At 44.6% G+C, this 18,286-nt stretch overlaps 3 protein-coding genes across 3 annotated transcripts; 2 read left to right on the top strand and 1 right to left on the bottom strand.

Annotated features, from left to right (window-relative positions):
- The first annotated feature begins 2,538 nt into the window (after positions 1 to 2,538).
- Positions 2,539 to 9,912, top strand: tmem63a (transmembrane protein 63A). Its single transcript, XM_037244747.1, has 23 exons — positions 2,539 to 2,754; positions 3,251 to 3,423; positions 3,498 to 3,577; positions 3,664 to 3,742; positions 3,828 to 3,865; positions 3,936 to 4,078; positions 4,383 to 4,434; positions 4,899 to 5,007; positions 5,092 to 5,162; positions 5,234 to 5,314; positions 5,445 to 5,562; positions 5,648 to 5,781; positions 6,021 to 6,164; positions 6,232 to 6,385; positions 6,452 to 6,558; positions 6,632 to 6,718; positions 6,993 to 7,058; positions 7,197 to 7,359; positions 8,356 to 8,461; positions 8,813 to 8,980; positions 9,068 to 9,183; positions 9,252 to 9,302; positions 9,381 to 9,912. The coding sequence occupies exons 2-23, from the start codon at positions 3,253 to 3,255 to the stop codon at positions 9,522 to 9,524; spliced, it is 2,382 nt and encodes a 793-aa protein (XP_037100642.1). The 5' UTR covers positions 2,539 to 2,754; positions 3,251 to 3,252; the 3' UTR covers positions 9,525 to 9,912.
- Positions 9,913 to 11,390: 1,478 nt separating this feature from the next.
- Positions 11,391 to 12,945, top strand: rsph9 (radial spoke head component 9). Its single transcript, XM_037244751.1, has 5 exons — positions 11,391 to 11,859; positions 11,943 to 12,102; positions 12,266 to 12,395; positions 12,475 to 12,621; positions 12,693 to 12,945. The coding sequence occupies exons 1-5, from the start codon at positions 11,633 to 11,635 to the stop codon at positions 12,851 to 12,853; spliced, it is 825 nt and encodes a 274-aa protein (XP_037100646.1). The 5' UTR covers positions 11,391 to 11,632; the 3' UTR covers positions 12,854 to 12,945.
- A 59-nt stretch (positions 12,946 to 13,004) lies between these two features.
- Positions 13,005 to 14,591, bottom strand: mrps18a (mitochondrial ribosomal protein S18A). Its single transcript, XM_037244755.1, has 6 exons — positions 14,431 to 14,591; positions 14,255 to 14,286; positions 14,045 to 14,149; positions 13,845 to 13,968; positions 13,516 to 13,585; positions 13,005 to 13,440 (listed from the first exon to the last, which is right to left on the bottom strand). The coding sequence occupies exons 1-6, from the start codon at positions 14,567 to 14,569 to the stop codon at positions 13,296 to 13,298; spliced, it is 615 nt and encodes a 204-aa protein (XP_037100650.1). The 5' UTR covers positions 14,570 to 14,591; the 3' UTR covers positions 13,005 to 13,295.
- Positions 14,592 to 18,286: the final 3,695 nt, after the last annotated feature.

Here is an 18,286-nt window from a genome sequence, read left to right as displayed (position 1 = left end):
GAAGAAAGCGCATCTGTAATGGCGGCCTCCGTATGATATCTGGATAAAAAAAATAAAAAAAAGATTGTACCCATGTATAATGCGCGCCCCAGATTTTAGGACAATAAATTAGTTAAATTTTGCGCATTATACATGGAAAAAAAACGGTAGTTGCTTCTCTATTTATTTCAACAGCTTCAGCGAACTTTCTAATATGCTAGCACATATCATTTCACAATCACAAGAGGGCTTGGGCTCATCTTATTTCTGTAATGACACACACACAAACTGAAGGGTTGCTATAAAAATATTGAACAGTTTTAGAGCAATATGGTATACAAATGAAGCAGTGGATTAAGTTAATAAAGCCTAGATCCATTCAGCAGGAAGATGCTCTTCCTTCCTTCCTGACTGTCACCGTTTTTCTTGCCTCCCCCTCTCCCCCTAAGTGGCCGTGATTGACAGGTGGTCTATATCCACGCAATATCGCCCAGCACACGTTCCTATTCCCTCCCAGAGGCTTCATCCGCTGGTCAAATTAACCTTCCGTGCCTAGGGGAGGGGAGCGACGCCGACGTGGGGCCCTGCGTGGGCCAATCAGCAGGTGATTAGGCCGGGGGCGGGCGGGGTGAGGGGTCACCGCAATGGGGCCATCGCAAGCCTGATTGGTTTCAATCAACGGCCGGTCGGGAGGACAGCTGGGAGCTGAGCCGCGCCGTGCGCTAATCAACGTGTCCCACAGTGAGGCATGAACACTCACACACTTGTGAGCGCACCACACAGCCACAACATGAACATCAGTGTGAGTACACATTGACATGGGACGAGAGAGACACAAACACACAGCAGGCAAAATTGAACAGTGTGGGTGGAAGTCTATAAACATCACATAATGGGAAGCTGGAGGGAGGAAGGCTGCACAACCGACAATGTTACAGTAAATTGAATGACTAATTGCATTGGCTTCATTAATTTGACCATGTGATCTGGGCCCGTGACATTGCTTAGTGATGCTTCCCACTACACATCTCCCAAATGGCTCAAATGCGGAACCAGCCGCATTCTGCCCGCCGTGTCGGATATGCCATGCTAATCCTTGCTTAAATCTTGGTCAAACCTGCTTCCAAAAGACTAATCGTGACGTCGCAAACATTTCATTTGGTTTTTTTGCGGCTTTCTTGGTACTTTCTTGGCCCAATGTTCTGGTCACATGAGATGGATTGTGTTCTTTTTTTCCCCAGCTTTTCATGGATTTTTCCTCCCCGAGCTCCCCTGATATCCATTTATTGTTTATTTGAAAACTTATTTGGGCTCGGATAAATTTTAAAAAATCCAAAACAAATTTGAAAAATTGATCAGTTGCCCATACCTGATTTATCTATTTTCATTATATATTTACATTGATTGGCTCCAAATGTCTTTAACTCGACATATGCTTACTAGTTTACTCATACCTTTAATTTTATGATTGATTGATTGATTGATATCTTTATTTCGAACATCCAAAAAACAAAAAATCAAAACAAAACAAATAACACTCTAAAGTGCCTCACATAAGATAAGATACCGTTTTTTTCCGTGTATAATGCACCCCCATGTATAATACGCACCCTAACAATGGCATGTTGATGCTGGAAAAAAGCCTGTACCCATGTATAATACGCACCCAATTATTTATTTATTTATTTATTTTTATTTTTTTAAGTCCCAATGATCGTCACACACGCAGGGAGGCAATGGGTCCCATTTTTATAGTCTTTGGTATGGTCTTAACTAGGCTGGATGTATTTTTTTTTGTTGGCGTTGATTTCTCCGACTGCCCGTAAAGGCACCACCGCGATCAGATGAAAAGAGAAGAAAGTGACGTGCGGACATGTGAAAAAGGCGGCTCTGTATGGGAGAGACGTTGAAGAGGAATAAAAACACCCTTGGAAACCAAAACTTGCCCCTCGTCGTGACTCGGAGCCGCAACAAATGTTTCGGATTTGTGTAGGGTACATTGTGACAGCAAACGAGCAGGTGATCGAGCAAGCGTCTGATACGAGAGCATTGCGTTCGTATGGAGCGTGTTTGAAGTGAACAGCAGAGACGAAAGGAACAAGGCAAAGTGTTGTGAAATAAAATATTACCTGTAATACGCATTTTGTTATTTGCTGATTGTATTAAACTATCACATTCATTGTCAGTCAAGAAGAGAAGAGGACTATTATCCCTTCTTTGACGAAATGACCAGAGCACAGTACAAACACACTATTGTTCTTTCGGTATTTATTCAACACACATTCTTTCACAACATGACAAGAAGAGAACAATACATAAATCAATACTCGTACCAGTACCATGATTTTCTTAAAAAAAAAAAAAAAAAAAAATTAAAAAAAAAAAAAATTTAAGAAAATTTGTACCCATGTATAATGCGCACCCCAGATTTTAGGACAATAAATTAGTTAAATTTTGCGTATTATACACGGAAAAAAACGGTATATGATAAACCATTACTTTCGATTGCGCTTCCCGATTTCACGTGACATTTGTACTCTTGGCAGCTGTCGACAGTCTGCGCATGCGCGGAGCCTGAAGTGGGACGGGCTGCACGATTGTCTTTCTTCACGGCTGTAAGTTTACTTTGCGGCTCAGCTATACAGGCGCAAACAGCACAAGGCAGGGTGGGTTGCGGTTCTCTCGGCCACGTAAGCAAGCCAAACACGCCGTGCGTCTCCTTTTCTAACTAGCAGGTCAAGTTTGGATGGTGGATGGGGGTGACTTGTCAGTAAGGTAAGAAAAGTTCTGCGATCATCTATCTCCGGTTCCGCTTTAGTATTTCGTTGGCTTTCGAAACTTTTTTTTCCCAACTACCACCCCGAGTTTCTTAGTGTGTGTGTTTGTTTGTTGTTGTTTTTGTTGTTGTTTGGGGGGGGGGGGGAGAATACGTCACGCAAAAATGGCATAAGCGCCTGTCGTTTTGAATTCTTGAATATCACTCTTCCACTATAAGACGACCTCTCAAGCGAGCCGCGTAAATGCAGAACTCGTGACTTGCGGCGCGAGGGTTCAGTTGAGGCGTGGAGCGAAGAAGTTACGCGAGCAAAACGCATCAACGTGCGTAACCAAACTCCCGTGGTCCGAGTTAGAGAGGAAAACTTTGCAAGTGTAGCAAATGTGCTCACACTCCAAATGGACTTGAGCACAAACTAGAAATGATTTTGTTTTCATTTTGAGAGTAGCCAAATATTGTGTTCTAAGAACTAACTGTCAGTTCCCCGGCCTGCAGTGATGTCATTGAGGTGGTGGGAGCAGTGGACCCTAGTGGGCTCAAACAGCACCACTGGGTCTAGCGGCCCCAACGACAAGACCTGCTTCAACAGCACGCAGAATACCGTCCTGAATGGAGGCAACTTTGGGGGCGTGCCAGTGGTGCTGCTTCTCAACTTTAGCTTCTTTTTGGTACGAGCTCCCGTTTGTAGCAGTTAAGTTATGGTTCTGGAAAATGGATGGACTTTTGTCTTTTGGTCCTACAGGTGTTGCTGGTCCTGTTCTCAATTATACGGAGGAAGTTCTGGGACTACGGACGCCTGGCATTGGTTGCGGACAGCGAAGGGTTGGTTTTAAATTAGACGATCAATTTCTGGGTTTGGTCAAAGTGTGTTCAAAGAATTGCATTAATACTCAATTTTCATGTTTTAGGGTCAACGGGTCAGGACGCCATCAGTACAAACACACCTCGTCCTGTGTGTCCAATATGGATGACCTCGAGTATGAAATGGTTCGTAGAATCAAATCATTTATAACAGTAGTCCAAAGAAATATGTCGCACAATCTGAACATCTATTTTGTGTGTCATTCTTAAGGGCTTCTGTTCTTGGCTGCCTTTCATCCTCAGAATGGAGTGAGTGTCCTTTGTAATCTGATTGGCGGTTAAGTCCCGATCCCTTCTAAATAACGTTTGTCTTTGTCAGTGACGAAAAAATAAAAGCCAGATGCGGCCAGGACGCCGTTCACTACCTGTCCTTCCAGCGTCATCTGGTCATCCTTTTGCTGGTCATTACGGTCACCTCCCTCTCAATCATATTGCCCGTCAACTTGACGGGTGACCTGCTAGGTGAGGTTTGGTGCCTCAGAATTTTACTTCACTTCAAGGTTATACAGTCATCAGGGATAAAAACGACACTACTAGATTCGCTTCCCCTACACTGCATGGTATTGAGTCTTTTGAAGGTGGAAGAAAAAGTCCCTTTAACGCTGCTTCTCCTTTTGAGAAGACTGATGCCGGTTAATTATGTAAACACACCTTACAACAGCGTAAGAGCTCATATCCTAATGGCAAATATAACAACTGAATAAGGTACAACAAAGTAAAAAGAAGACTGACAGAACACTTTTTCTATCCTGATTATGTCTTTCAGGCAACAATCCAAGGAGTTTTGGAAGAACGACTATTGGGAATCTCCAAAAGGGGTACGCAGCACAAAGTACAATATAATCTACAATAGGATGTAAAAACTTGTGGGCTGCCACTTGCTTTGTTGTTTTTTCATGACGCTTATTAACAGTAAACCAGTAAAAAGTGGTGTCCCACAAGGCTCTGTACTAGGTCCGTATATATTTACATAATATCTCAATTGCTTGCCATAGCAGGAGTCAACGGATCAACAAGCCTTGCTACTCAGTCCAGATATTAAAGTGTTCTTCATGCAAATATTTACTGTAATTATGACTTAACTACTGGTTAGCAATAGACTATGGCACAGTCAGATTCACATACGGGTTGCCACTATAGGAACAGAAGCGCGATGTGAAACAAGAACCTCCTGTTTTGAGGTACTAAAGAAAGATACGCATGAAATGGTGCTTAAGAATTTTAAAATAACTTAAGTGCACAAAACATTCGGTACTGTATTGACAGTGGTTTCTCTCTCCAGAAACGACTGGTTGTGGCTTCACACAGTTTTTGCCGTCCTGTATCTTGGCCTCACTGTTGTTTTGCTGCGACACCACACATCGCAAATGAAAGGCATGGGTCAAGACATAGTGAGTCTCAGCCGAACATAAAATCAGAATTTGATGCTTAAGATTCATTTAGGCTGGATAGTAATCCGCCATGTTCATATGTAGGCACGAAACACCTTGTTTGTGACCTCCGTTCCAAAAACAGCGACAGAGGAAGACGTAAAGACACATTTCACGTGAGTTTGCGTGACACTCGCAAGCTAGCAAGAGTACTGCGCTGTTCCTTGTTTGCTGTGCTTTTGTACAGAGAGGCGTACCCCACCTGCCGAGTGTGTGCGGTCAACATTGCCTATGATGTGGCCAAGCTCATGCACCTTGATAAGGAAAGGTAAGAACACAAGGGTGTCATAACAACTACATCGGCAAATTAGTTCAGGCATTTAACAAAAACGCCGACACGATTCAATGAAAGCGGTGACAAACATGCAGATTATTTATTTATTTATTTTCCCCCTAAGGGTCCGAGCTGGAAAAAACCTGCGTTACTACGAGCGTGTTCTGGAGAAGATGGGACACCGGGAAACAATACATCCCAGACTCTGCGGTTATCTCTGTTGCTGCGTCAACTGTGACAAGGTATATGACTAGAATAAAAAATAAGCTTCAAGATGATTGCCAGCAACTGTACTCACTTGTGGTGCTCGCATGCATCTTCCCTCAGGTGGATGCTATACAATACTACAGCACCAAAGAAAAAGACCTGCTGGAGGAGGTCAGGCAGCAGGTGGAAATGGTGCCACAGCGCCCCCTGGGGCTTGCCTTTGTCACCCTTCAGACTGAAGCCATGGCTAAGTAGTGAGTAATCATTTAACACACCCTCACATTGGTGCCAGCTGGGAATCCATATTAGAACGCAGTCCAACACTGTCAGCACTGCTAAGCGGCGTTAGCTGTCACAGACCCAGTCTGATGTGTTTGGGCCCGGGGCCAAAATTGACTCAACTCTTTTCTGGCATAACGGGAAAGCTGGCCGCTTGCCATTGCTGAAAAGTTCATCATTCCTGTCACTAACGCCTGTCCTCCGTGCTCATTAGCGTTTTGAAAGATTTCAATGCGCTGGAATGCGGCGGCACGAGTTGCTGTTGCGGCCGACAGCCTCAGCCATCCAGCAAGAGCGCGAGTATCAAAGTGAGGAAGTGGAGGGTCAGCTTCGCGCCCCATCCCAAAAACCTCTATTGGTAAGGCCGCTGCATCGTGAATAGAATGGAGCCTGGCAACTCACATCAATGTCCACTTCCTGTCCAGGGACCATCTGTCAGTCCAGGGCTTCTCCTGGTTCTTGCGCTACATGATGCTCAACTTCCTGCTTTTCTTCCTGCTCACCTTCCTCACCACCCCCACCATCATCATCAACACCATTGACAAGTTCAACGTCACCATGCCCATCTATTATCTGAATGTACGCTCTCGAGATCGCCACGGCCTGTCGGGCTTCAAATCTGACCTCTCTCTCGCTCCCCTACAGAACCCAATCATCAGTCAGTTCTTCCCGACCTTCCTACTGTGGTGCTTCTCAGCACTGCTGCCCACCATCGTCTACTACTCCACACTGGGGGAGGCCCACTGGAGCAGGTGTGATGATGCTTCATTGGTGGGCTAAGGGATGTGGCACTTTGGACTAAATCATCCCCGTGTGTTCTTTCAGGTCCAGCGAGCAGCTGAGTATGATGCACAAGCTTTATTTCTTCCTGCTCTTCATGGTGCTCATCCTTCCCTCGCTCGGACTCACCAGGTAATTGCAAAGGGCTTCATGCTCCACAAATAACTGTTGTGGTTGTTTGCATTGTGAATTTCTTTCAAAGACAAACTCTTCGAAAGTTTTTAAAAAAATGTACATATTTGTCAATACATTATTTCGTTCATTTCTTGGAAACGCAGTTTGTATATCAGTTTTATTTAAAACATATATGCCAAACTATGATTTTTTTTTTATGGTTGAGGCATACAAGTCATATTTTTTCTCTCTCTCTCTCTCTCTCCCTCTCCCCCTCCCTCCCTCCATGTAGTCTCGCCTTGTTTTTCCGCTGGCTGTTTGACAAAGAATTTCTAACGGATGGGAAGCTGAGGTTTGAGTAAGTTCCTCTCACGGTTGCACAAATGTCCTTTTTACTGACACCTCTTGGTAACTGCTCTGCACAATATCATCACATTCTGCTCTATCCATAATGTTGACATGTTATTTTACTCTAAACAACTCTCTTCCTGACTAGATGCGTTTTCTTACCTGACCAAGGTGCCTTTTTCGTCAACTACGTGATCGCGGCGGCCCTGGTGGGCTCGGCCATGGATCTGATGCGATTGCCTGGTCTGCTTCTGTACATCATCCGCCTAGCATTTGCCCGCTCAGCCGCTGAAAGGAAATACGTCAAACAGGTTTGTGAGCGGCCATACCGAGACTATACACACAGTCTAAATGTTTTGCTCAAAAGGCCAAATAAACCAGGGGTGGCCAACCAGTCAGGGACTAAGAGCCACATTTTTTACTGTGTCATCGCAAAGAGCCACATCATACACATGAGCACAGATGAACCCCCCCCCCCCCCCCACCCACACACGCGCACGCGCACGCGCACGCGCACACACACACACACACACACACACACACACACACACACACACACACACACACACACACACACACACACACACACACACACACACACACACACACACACACACACACACACACACACACACACACACACACACACACCCCTCTTTGCTCAGCCAAATTTATTGTGTGACATTATTATGTCACGCACCAACATGATGACAAATCTTGTGCTTGCGAAATTCAGTCCCTTTTGCAAAGTCCTTATCGATATTGGCATGAAGTGAGCTGAAGTGGCGCTGACCATTTGAAGCTTTTAAATGCGCCAATGACGTCCGACATATGCGGCAGAATGGCTTGCCATAGCGTTCAACAAAAAACAACTTTAACTCTGTTAAAAACGTCCTGTGTTCATCGTCATATATTCGTTTAGCTGTGCAGTTTTTCCTTGCCATTTTGGCAAGCGTCTTGTCAGCTTTTCTGGACCTAATGGGCCCCCGTAGTCACAATCGCCATCCATTAAAAAGCCAGCAAAACCAATCGCTCTGTTTGTCCCTCCTCCTTTGCGGGATTTCACCTCACGCGCATGCGCGTTTGACCAAAATACCATATTGAACTCAAGCGAAGCAAATACGCACGAAAAATAAACACAAATGTTGATATGAACGTAAAAGAGCCGCATGAAACTAGCCAAAGAGCCGCATGCGGCTCGCGAGCCGCGGGTTGGCCACCGCTGAAATAAACGATATTCAAGAAATATTGCAGCTGCTTTTAATTTTCTGTTTTATTACATGACATTCTTTTATTTCTATTGCCAGAACCAAGCCTATGAGTTTGAGTATGGTGCCATGTATGGCTGGATCCTGTGTGTGTTTACAGTCATCATGGCATACAGTGTCATTTGTCCCATTATTGTGCCTTTCGGTGAGTATGACAGCAGACATATGCACATAGAGAATATTCGGTATTCTTGAGGTCCGAGGCTCATTTACTTCGTAAACACAATAGCTAGATGAATTAAAAATGACCCGTAGTCTTATCACAAACATCCACCTCAAATGCAGTAAGTTACAAGTAAGGTAATTCTTCGTATGGGAAACAAGATGTGTACTTCATAGCGAGCCTTGTGGAACGCCACCAGTTTTAGTCTACTGGAACACCAGCTTGCTCGCGAATTCTTGCATCTCTACTTAAGCCCCAAATGTGGTATGCCAGGACCAATGTAAACTGAGGATGCCCTTTCAAATGTTTCTATTGCCTGCATGTCCCAACGAGGTCTCCTATACATGACGCTGAAGCACCTGGTAGACAAGCACAACTTGTACTTCGCCTACTTGCCGACACGTCTCGACCGCCAAGTCCACCTGAAGGCTGTCAATCAAGCTCTGGCCGCGCCCATCATCTGCCTAATATGGCTTTATTTCTTTTCGGTCCTTAGAACAGGTTAGTGACATGCAGTGGCCAAAAACAATGGCATCTTCCGAACAATTATTAGCTAGTAGCAAATATTAAAAACCTCTGACATTGCAGGTTTCTGGGCACCCACTTCTCTGTTTACCTTGGTTGTGCTTGTCGTCACCATCCTCATCTGCATCAGCTACACCTGTTTTGGCCATTTCCAGTATCTCAGTCCGCACAATTACACGGTGAGCGAGATATTGTGTCACATTTCTTCTTCATCTGGTGACACCTTTTGTGGTCTCTCTTAACATAGGTGAAGGAGGAAGATGAGGACACACCTGAGGGAGAGGAGGAAAACACCATGGTAAATGTCATAAATACAACCTCAGTAAACATTCATCAAGTTAGATTTTTTAAGCATCTTTACGTATTATTTTTATAGGTTTACCTACCCAGAGTGCTGAATCCCAAATCGTCAGCGGAGACTCCAAAGGCGACTCAGGCCTGGCAGTCGTACGGTTCCGCAGAGGGCAGCCTGCAGCATAGCCCCTCTCCTGATGAGGACGACATCACCGAACAATCTTAGTTTGACATCTTGCATTAACCCGGCCATCAAAGGACATAGGGGTGTGATGACATTGTGTCAAAGATTAACGCAGGGGAAAGGATGCCATTTGTTTGATATCAGAGGGACGTGTTGACAAGAAAGCAAACTTCTGGGCCTTTGTGATTTGTTGCCAAAAAAATAAGCACATCATTGTTTGAGGAAAAAGAAAAGTGGAATGAATGTCTTGAGAAATGATGAATGACAAATAACAAATAAGCATTACTGATACCAAAGATGTAAGTGAGCGATTTATGATTCAAATGGACCTCTGCCAAGGGGGGAGCACTTCATGTTATAATAATGCACTTTACGTCACACATCTGTTATTTATGTACACGCTGAGTTGGGATTACGAATCAGACTTTTTTTTACAAATTTCTTTTTTGGACCGTTTAAAACAAATAACACAAAAACTTTATTTTGAGATTTTCTTTTGTTGCTCCCCCCCCCAATTTTGTTTTTAAATTTTGTAACAAATTAAACTTTTTTTTCACAATTTAAAAAGCATTTTATGCCCTTCATTATTATTTTGGGTAAAAAAGCAAACCTTTGAAGTAATGAGCATACTGTGCCATAGGAGGGCGCACCAGCGAAACTTTTAACTCTTCCAGTGCACAGACAGACAGACTTGACTGAAGTTTTAAAACCTTGGTATGTGGCCCATTACTGGACAATGGTGCCTGTAGCTCCGCCCCCTCACCTGATCTCTCACCACTGTCGAGCCCCTCTTGTACTTCTGCCATTTCCCCCCCTTTTTTACCCTCTCTTTCTCATCACACGTTTCCCACCAGGGCTGACTGAGGCCTCCGCTAGTCTGTTGTCATGTAAAGACTTTGGGCCACGCTTGATTATCACACTTGTTATGCTTGGGCAGTGGAGTGCTGCCCTAACAACGAACATATGTAGGTTAGTAGGTGACATGAAAAGACTGACCCCCACCCCAAGGCTACTTGGCACTGATCAGTGAGCTTGAATGGGACATTGACAGATGTAAACAACATAGATTGCACAGAGTATAATCCATAAGAAATTTGGCTTGCACTGCAAGGACTGCTGGAGTCGGTCTAATTTCATACATTTGTTAAGCACTCAGGTTCAACTCAAAACAACAGAACTACTCTCTTTAGTTGTGCGTAGGTGTGCAACCCAGTCGGTCCAGTTTCCCTCTCAATGCATTCTTGCCATTGTTGTTGTCTGTGCTTTTGTGCCACACAGACACCATTATTTTGTCGCCTGCTTTGCCTCTCTTTCAGCATTCACTTCATCCTGCACTCCCAGGCCATTGAGAGCCGCAATGTTTTTTCATATAAAGTGCATCAAATTGGAATTAAACAGTTTAGTGCACAGGTTTCGCCCACGTGTCAGCGCCGAGATCGATGGCCGTGACCCCTGAGCCAACAAGTGCGTCTGGCAGCGACATGCTAAGTGACGCGGTCTCGCCTTTTGTATGGCGGGATTAGTGTCGTGGCAACGCCGGTTGCCCGGGGCGGTGGGTTTCCTAGAACGAGCAGGACCGCCACCGCTTCCAAGTTCTCTTCCTATCCTGTACCAAGTGGGATTGGACCAAGGTCTGCTGTGAAGTGGATACTAGGAGTATATACATATACACATGCATACACACATACGTAAACATATATACACAAAAGAATATATAACCATTCAGTGGTGTCTAGATAAGCACTGTGTATCTATTGAATTACAACATACCATAATATATCATTTTAATTTAGTAAGATTGAGAAGACACTAGAAAAACTGCTCTTTCTCTTGGGCGGCGCCAACATATTTAAATATTTTGACGTTCCGCCACGTCATCATCGCTGCTCGGCGCGCACCAACCAATGGTTTGTGTATGCGTTGCCATGGTGACCCGGAAGCAATGCTCCGGCTCGCAGGACGAGAAATTGACGCTAAAACCATTACTAGTCCATGGAAAACTTTCGAGAACGAAGCATTAGCTAATAATTTATGACGAGTGAGTTTACTGACACTATAACGACCAAACTCCATGCGCGGAAGCGTTGTCCGGCGGTGGCTAGCGAGCTAATAACGGCCCAGACAGCCATTATAACGCACGAACAATAACAATGGACGCTAATTCGTTATCCTACTCGTTGGAGCTGGTTGCGGGCAGCGGGTGCATTTTAAACACCGAGCAAAGGGCAGCTCTACAAACGTCACTGATTATTTTGAAGAAAAACTACAAGTTCAATCGAGTGTTGTTTTGGGGCAAGATACTCGGTTTAAAGGAGCACTATTTCATCGCTCAGGGGAGAAGGGCTGACGAGCTTAAGGACACGCAGCATTTCTACAGGTGACACGCATATTGAATTGAGTATTGAATTCTTTTCAAACCGCACGTTTGTCTTAATGATTCATTCTGGCCTGGGCTCCTAGCTTCAATTGTATCGACTGGTTCCTGATCCCCACGACCACGGCTGAAATGATCACGGACGTGTCCAAAACAGCAAAGGGTCGATTCGAAGGCGACCCATCATTCGTGTACGAGTCCCGACAACAAGCAGAAAGACACGATCCTTCGGTGGAGGAATCGACAGTGAGTAATTAGCACAGTTTCAGGTCGGTTTACGTATTTGAAGACTGTGACAAAATAAACCACATTAAGGCAGATTTGGCAATGAATGGAGAAAATCAGATGAACACTAAATAGAACATATGTGAACGGAATAAATCCAGTTTGGATTTGCACTCGTGTTCAGACCAAAGTGACGGAGGAGACGAGGCTGGCTGTGACAGTTCACCACATCAACGAGGAAGCCGCCGTGGTGCCGCGGGGCGCCTTCATCAACAGCACGCACGGCATCGTCCAGATTAATCGCAGCTTTGGCGGTGAGCGTGGCGTCAATCGCTTTCACGTGCGGACACAGAGATGCTCGGCGGGAAAAACTGAACGCAATGTCTGTCTCAGGTCTCTCCTACACCCAGGCGGGGAAACTTGAAAATTTTCTTCACTTCTCCCAGCCCAAGAACTTAAAAAAGAAATCCCTGTGGGAAATGGCCGATTTGAACCCTGCTTTGGACTTCCTGGATCCGCTGAGTGAGGACATTCCAAAAGGTGACAGTGAGACGTGAGGTTCACCGTAGGTAATATTGTAATTCATTGTTTCAATATTTCTGCCTGTCTAGGATCGTGGAGTCTTCAGTTTGAGAGTGCCAACAAAGTATGCGTGATTCGCAGCTTGTTGTGGTTGGGCCTGACCTTCTATCACGTGCCCATGACGCCACTGCACGGGTTCATCTACATCGGCTACGGGACCAAGAATTTGGACCTACCGTTCATGCTTTAAAAGAAAGGTGTAGCGTTCTGTATGACTAAATGTATTTGTCTTATTGTTTCATTCAATTTGAATCATTATAAAAACAATGAAAACAAAATCAACATTACATCCCAGATTTTATTTACCTGACGATTACTTAACCACTTTGAGGGTTTTTTTCTTTTTTTAAGAAGATCAACAAAGTAGATGGAAGATGTCACACTCATAAAAATAAGAATGTAATATAAACGGTTGTTGCATCCATTTGCCTGGCGCAAACAGACAGCAATCAAAATGATTACGTTTTTTTCCCTACATTTCAATCCTCCCAAATCATGCTAACTTTAGATGCAAAAAACTCTGAGTTTGTTTTTTGTTTTCAAAATTACATGGGAGGCTGAATTAAATGGTCTAGACGAGTCCTCACCCTGATTTAAATCTGTAGTTCCAGCAGCTGCGACACAGGCATCCTTCAGTGTTTAGTGTAAATGGGCCTGGGGCCATATCGCACGTTATCCTTGAGCAGGGAGCTTCCAACAGCCATGCGTTTCTTGCACCATTTTAGCCCGCGTTTGTAGATGGGCTTGACTGATTTGATGGACCAGCGGGTCAGGTATCTGGAAGAAGATGAGACAGACTGAGGATTTAGTTTAAAACATAATATTCTGTGTGTGACAAAATGTTGGCATCACCTGTTGAGTTGAGGTTTGGGCTTTGGAATGTGGCCCTCTGGAAGTTTGGGTCTGTGGTTGGGAAGCAAACCTTGGGCCCAAAACCAAAATAAGATCTATTGTTTACGCGCAGCTGATAGCGTCGTAGGCTAATGCAGGAGTAATGTCATACTGTGATAACAGTAATTTATGAAAAATACTTGCATGGCAGTAACTGAGCGCACTGTAAACATTTGTGCATTTAGTATTCTATGTGAAACACCACCAGCATCTATCCACAGCAGTTCCTGCAAAAGTATTTGGCCACGAATATAAAGTATCACGGGAGTGACGGAGGCATCAGTACGCACCTGCCCTGTGAGCCATTTGCACACACACGGCAACTTTGCGATGCTCCTCAGGACAAAGACCTGTGACTCTTTTGGGTAGCATCCCTCCATCTGACCTGATGAACTGACTAAGTAGCAACACATCCTGTCAAGGTAGAGGAGGAAAAAATATTTTAAAGGTGACTCGGTTTATTTATATCAATCACAGAATAGATATTTACCATGTAGTTGTATTTATGCTGCAGGTTCCATCTATAAATTGGACACTTGGCACTGGGGTTTGGAGGGTCAGGTGCGGCTGCAGTTTCCAATATTTTTCCTTCAATCTGGCAGACATTTGTATAAATTAATTGGGCACATTGGAAATGAATTATACACGCACACAATAATCATAATGCACTGGATATTATGATTGTTTTCATGATACTTACAGTCACCGTTCTGTCCTCGTGCTTTTCCACGACTGTAGAAATAAACAGAGGAAACATGTTACTTGTAGTGCTTCAATATTCCAATCGTTGAACAATTAGAGGGAAGCATCTGGATGAAATTGATGTACCAGCGCGCGCGCACACACGATTCTAAAAGTGGCATTAAAACATCTCACCTTGCCGGATTCCTCTCCTTAGACAGACTGAATGCAACAGTTGCGGTGTCCTTTGCAGCGCAGCTAAATGTCCACTAATACCGCCGTTAAAGGTCGTAAACGAGCTCCAGACGGATCGCAAAAGACCGCGGGCCGCCATCTTGGATTTCTGACCTTGCCCGCTTCCGTTGACGAGATTAAAAACAGCGACATGAGAGGTCAGGATGTGTAACTGCAGCCACCGGGTGAAGTAAAAAGAGCACGTCTTCCGAAACTGACAGCCAAAACAAAACATTTTACTTTTTTTATAGTTAGGTCTCTCTCTCTAGAATGACATTGGAGCATGGGAAATGTGAAAATACACAAATAACATTTTGTTATGTGCCTATTTCTATAAAAGGATGGATGGATGTGTGGCTCTGTTAAGCCTTAGGCAATGGATAATTGATCACAAATGAAACAGCAACACATGTACACACACAATAGTACTTTAGTACTGTCATGTACAGTAGTCTTTTTCCTCTGGCTATATGAATAACACCGTTTTTTTTGCACTATACTGAATAAATAAAATGGACTTGACATGACTTCAATTACCACCCAACTTTACAAACACAATCCACGTGATTTTCTCGAATCCTTTCTTGGCTTTTTTTTTTTTTGGCTTTTACACAGCCAAGCGGAAATTCCTTTTCAATCTCAAGATTTATTGACACCTATAGGGACCTTTATCAGAAACATGTCCCGCAGTAGGCTGTGCAAGTTGGGTCAAGAAGTAAATCAAGCTGATCTACGATCACAGCTTTGAAGCAGAATAATGGCTCAAAATTAAACACAAGGGAGAATAATACGATACGTAATCTGAGGAAAAGTCCTTGCCATAAACGGTTTAGTGTAAATATCAACAATGTAAGAACAATTTCAAGCACATGTCTTCAATGACTATTAACAATGCGCAAGGGGAATAAATTCTAAAATGTATGTCATCCTTTTTGTGTCTCTGTTGTATACAATCTAAAAACAAAGATGAAGTCAGCCTGTTTTGCTCATGATGGACAGGGGGTGAACAATATGGTCAACAGCGATTGTGAAACAAGATGAGGCTCTGTTTTGCAAACCAAAAAATGCTGGTTCGGTCTTTAAAAAGAAAAGACTCGGGGGAAGGGGGGTGATAAAGAGTTTTTCTTGCTCTTGAGAACACAGCGCTTTTAACCATGTTTTTGTTTGCCGACATCGCCTCGTCGGATCTGCTTGCATCGTGCCAGCAGGCATTTTAGCTTGACTTTTAATGTCTCAAATGTAAAATCTAAACAAAAGATAATAGCACCGCAGGACATTGGACGCATCACTGGGAACCAGAAAAGTTTGCTAACAAAAATAATGGATGAACAATGAACAAGGGTCTTGTGTATTTAACTCTCAATGTAAACATGAGGGTAAGATAATGCCATCGGGAGTCTTTGTTTTGGTTATTTCTAGCCTCGTATTCTCAAATGCTACGATGACAATGGCGCTTGAGGGCAACGAGAGAACAAATGAATAGCCTTGCTCATGTAAAATGGCTAGCAAAAATTGCTACATTAGCTAATGACAACTGGGAAAAAATACACTTACCGGTATGTGATTTTTTTTCAGATTATATGCAGAATCCGGGTGTCCAATATTAGTCTAATATTATCGTCCAACCTTAAAGACAAAGAAAGAAACATTCTTATGTTTACTCAGTGCTAAATAAATTGTTGTTGACATGATGGATAAGGTGTGTGTGTCACCACTATTTCATGTTCGCACCAAGCAAACACTTTTGTTTTCATATAATTTGGTTTACACAGACGTACAGAAAACAGAGAACTAAATAAAAGCCAACTGAGAGGACAACAAGGTAAATCTGGACAGGGCACGAGTAGCTGAACAGGAGCCTCCATTGTGACTCGGCGTGCTAAATACGAACACGACACCAGAAGGGACATGTTGGCCACCGCGGTTCCTCAGGGTTAATGGACAAATAATGGAACAGATCCCTCATACGGCGTTTGAAGCGTGGAGAGGAGCGCACTGAGATGCAAATGGGATCATCTCATTTGCGTCGGAGAGGCCTGATAGATTAGCATCGGGCCGCCGTCACAGAAGCGCCACTGTGTCACTTGCTCTTCCACATTGAAGCCGTCGCATTCCTGGAGGGAAGTCCAAAATATTGCATCTAAAGTGTCTGGCCACCTCCTCGCCCGCCTTTGATATTCAAATGAAACATGGCCCCGTACAAACAGGCGCCGCAGCCAAAGTAAATCAGATAGGATTCCCCCTCAGATGAAAAGAGCTCGGCTGACATTCTCACAGCGAGAGGCGAGAAACAACCCAAGCGATGTTGCTTCGATGTCATGGTGGGAAGTTATTGCTTTGTGGAAAAGGTTAGTGTTTTCACCTCACTTCCCAGGGCTTAGCGTGGAGCGAGCAGATGAACCGAGAATCTCGGCGCGCACACACAAAAATGAATCCACCCCACCCGGTGGCCACCTGCATTCCCCATTTATTGTCACGCTGCTCGCTTTGTTTGACCGTGAACGTTTTCGGTCGCAGAAAAGGCCCCGATGGCTCGGGCGTCTGCTGAGGGGCCCCGAGACGCCATAAGAGCGGAGCTGGCATAGGCAAGACTGCTGGGCATCGCGCGGTTGGAAGAAACACCCCACTGCCATCTCCATGTAAACAATAACAAATTGGGTGGCCACATGTTCTAACCGCTAACCCGCTGCACTGCCCTGAATGTTCCTGCGTTTGGACCCCCCCCCACAATTTGGCATAGATGGAAAGTGACATTTTTGGAAGGATGTGGGCAAGATTTGCCTCATCCCAAAAGCCGCGCCATTGACTCATTCCCATGCGGATGGAATGCGAAGATTTGCTGGCGACCAGATTGATGGTATGCAATTAAGGGCCCGGCTGTCACTAAGAGGCTTTGCTGCGTGATTAACTCGCGAGGTCCGTTGCATCCAAAGAGGTCAACTGAACACAATTAGCCTATTTCAAGGGGATGACTCGGGTGGAAGGCGCCCGCTGCTCGGAGGAGGAGGGAAAAGAAGCGGACAAGTGGAAACAGGTTCGGACCAAGATCAAGGCCTCCAGCTCATGTGTCACCGTGTCGTCCCAGTAAAGGTTCCGTGAAGGTGACAGGAATCTTTAAGCACCATCCCCGCCCCCCTTTTTTTTGTCTTCTCAGCCACTAGTCTTCCCACACTAATCAGGACGCGGGCTTCTTCAGTAGATGTGTTGCTTTGAAGAGGCTCTTATCCTTATTTCCCCCCACTGGCCCCGTTGGCCCGGCTCTCTCTTCCAAGCTCCCCCTGCCTCGCTCGCTCTCGCATGAACACATTCCCTGCGTCAGGAAGGCCTCCGAATCCAATTTTCATGCAGGTTGCATTGCCAGTGATACAATGGCTCCCATAGCCCCAAAAGAGGGCCTCTTTCAATGTTTTGAAACACTTTTTCAATCTTCTCCCCCTATGACGAGGATTTTGAGGGGCGCTCAGCCCACGTCCACATGGGATGGCTGAGAAAGTGAGTGTACGGAAAATGCCGACCAGAGTGACGACGGAATATTGGCGGTGTTTTTGATACTTGAGCGGTTACAAACTTCAGGACCATTGTAAGCCAATAAATTACAAATCATTTTGGTTTTCAGACACGAACATTGATGGTTTCTGTTTCTGGTTAAAAACCGTGTTGCGTAAAGCGACCACCAGTCTGCTAGACCACCTGCGGTTAGCGTCTTCCTCTGCTTGAGTTGTGTTTGTGCGACCTTACAAAGGGTCACCTCCCCTTGGCCTTCAACGGCGTCTCGGAAAAAGTAAATCAACAAGAAAGCAGAATGGGTGATGCAGGG

Source organism: Syngnathus acus, chromosome 24 (genome assembly GCF_901709675.1).
Source record: "Syngnathus acus chromosome 24, fSynAcu1.2, whole genome shotgun sequence".
NCBI classification, from domain to species: domain Eukaryota; kingdom Metazoa; phylum Chordata; class Actinopteri; order Syngnathiformes; family Syngnathidae; genus Syngnathus; species Syngnathus acus.
Note: the sequence above shows the minus strand (reverse complement) of the source record. Positions and strands in the feature narration are given on the sequence as shown.

What these genes read in the sequence shown, in the direction of transcription:
- tmem63a (XM_037244747.1), top strand. Translation starts at nt 3,253, where the DNA reads ATGTCATTGAGGTGGTGGGAGCAGTGGACCCTAGTGGGCTCAAACAGC. An exon ending in CCTTTCATCCTCAGAATGGA is followed by an intron (nt 3,866 to 3,935) that starts GTGAGTGTCCTT and finishes TGTCTTTGTCAG; the next exon opens with TGACGAAAAAATAAAAGCCA. An exon ending in AAGGCATGGGTCAAGACATA is followed by an intron (nt 5,008 to 5,091) that starts GTGAGTCTCAGC and finishes GTTCATATGTAG; the next exon opens with GCACGAAACACCTTGTTTGT.
- rsph9 (XM_037244751.1), top strand. Translation starts at nt 11,633, where the DNA reads ATGGACGCTAATTCGTTATCCTACTCGTTGGAGCTGGTTGCGGGCAGC. An exon ending in CTTCGGTGGAGGAATCGACA is followed by an intron (nt 12,103 to 12,265) that starts GTGAGTAATTAG and finishes ACTCGTGTTCAG; the next exon opens with ACCAAAGTGACGGAGGAGAC. An exon ending in GAGTGAGGACATTCCAAAAG is followed by an intron (nt 12,622 to 12,692) that starts GTGACAGTGAGA and finishes CTGCCTGTCTAG; the next exon opens with GATCGTGGAGTCTTCAGTTT.
- mrps18a (XM_037244755.1), bottom strand. Translation starts at nt 14,569, where the DNA reads ATGGCGGCCCGCGGTCTTTTGCGATCCGTCTGGAGCTCGTTTACGACC. An exon ending in ACGAGGACAGAACGGTGACT is followed by an intron (nt 14,150 to 14,254) that starts GTAAGTATCATG and finishes AATGTCTGCCAG; the next exon opens with ATTGAAGGAAAAATATTGGA. An exon ending in GCAAATGGCTCACAGGGCAG is followed by an intron (nt 13,586 to 13,844) that starts GTGCGTACTGAT and finishes TTTGGGCCCAAG; the next exon opens with GTTTGCTTCCCAACCACAGA.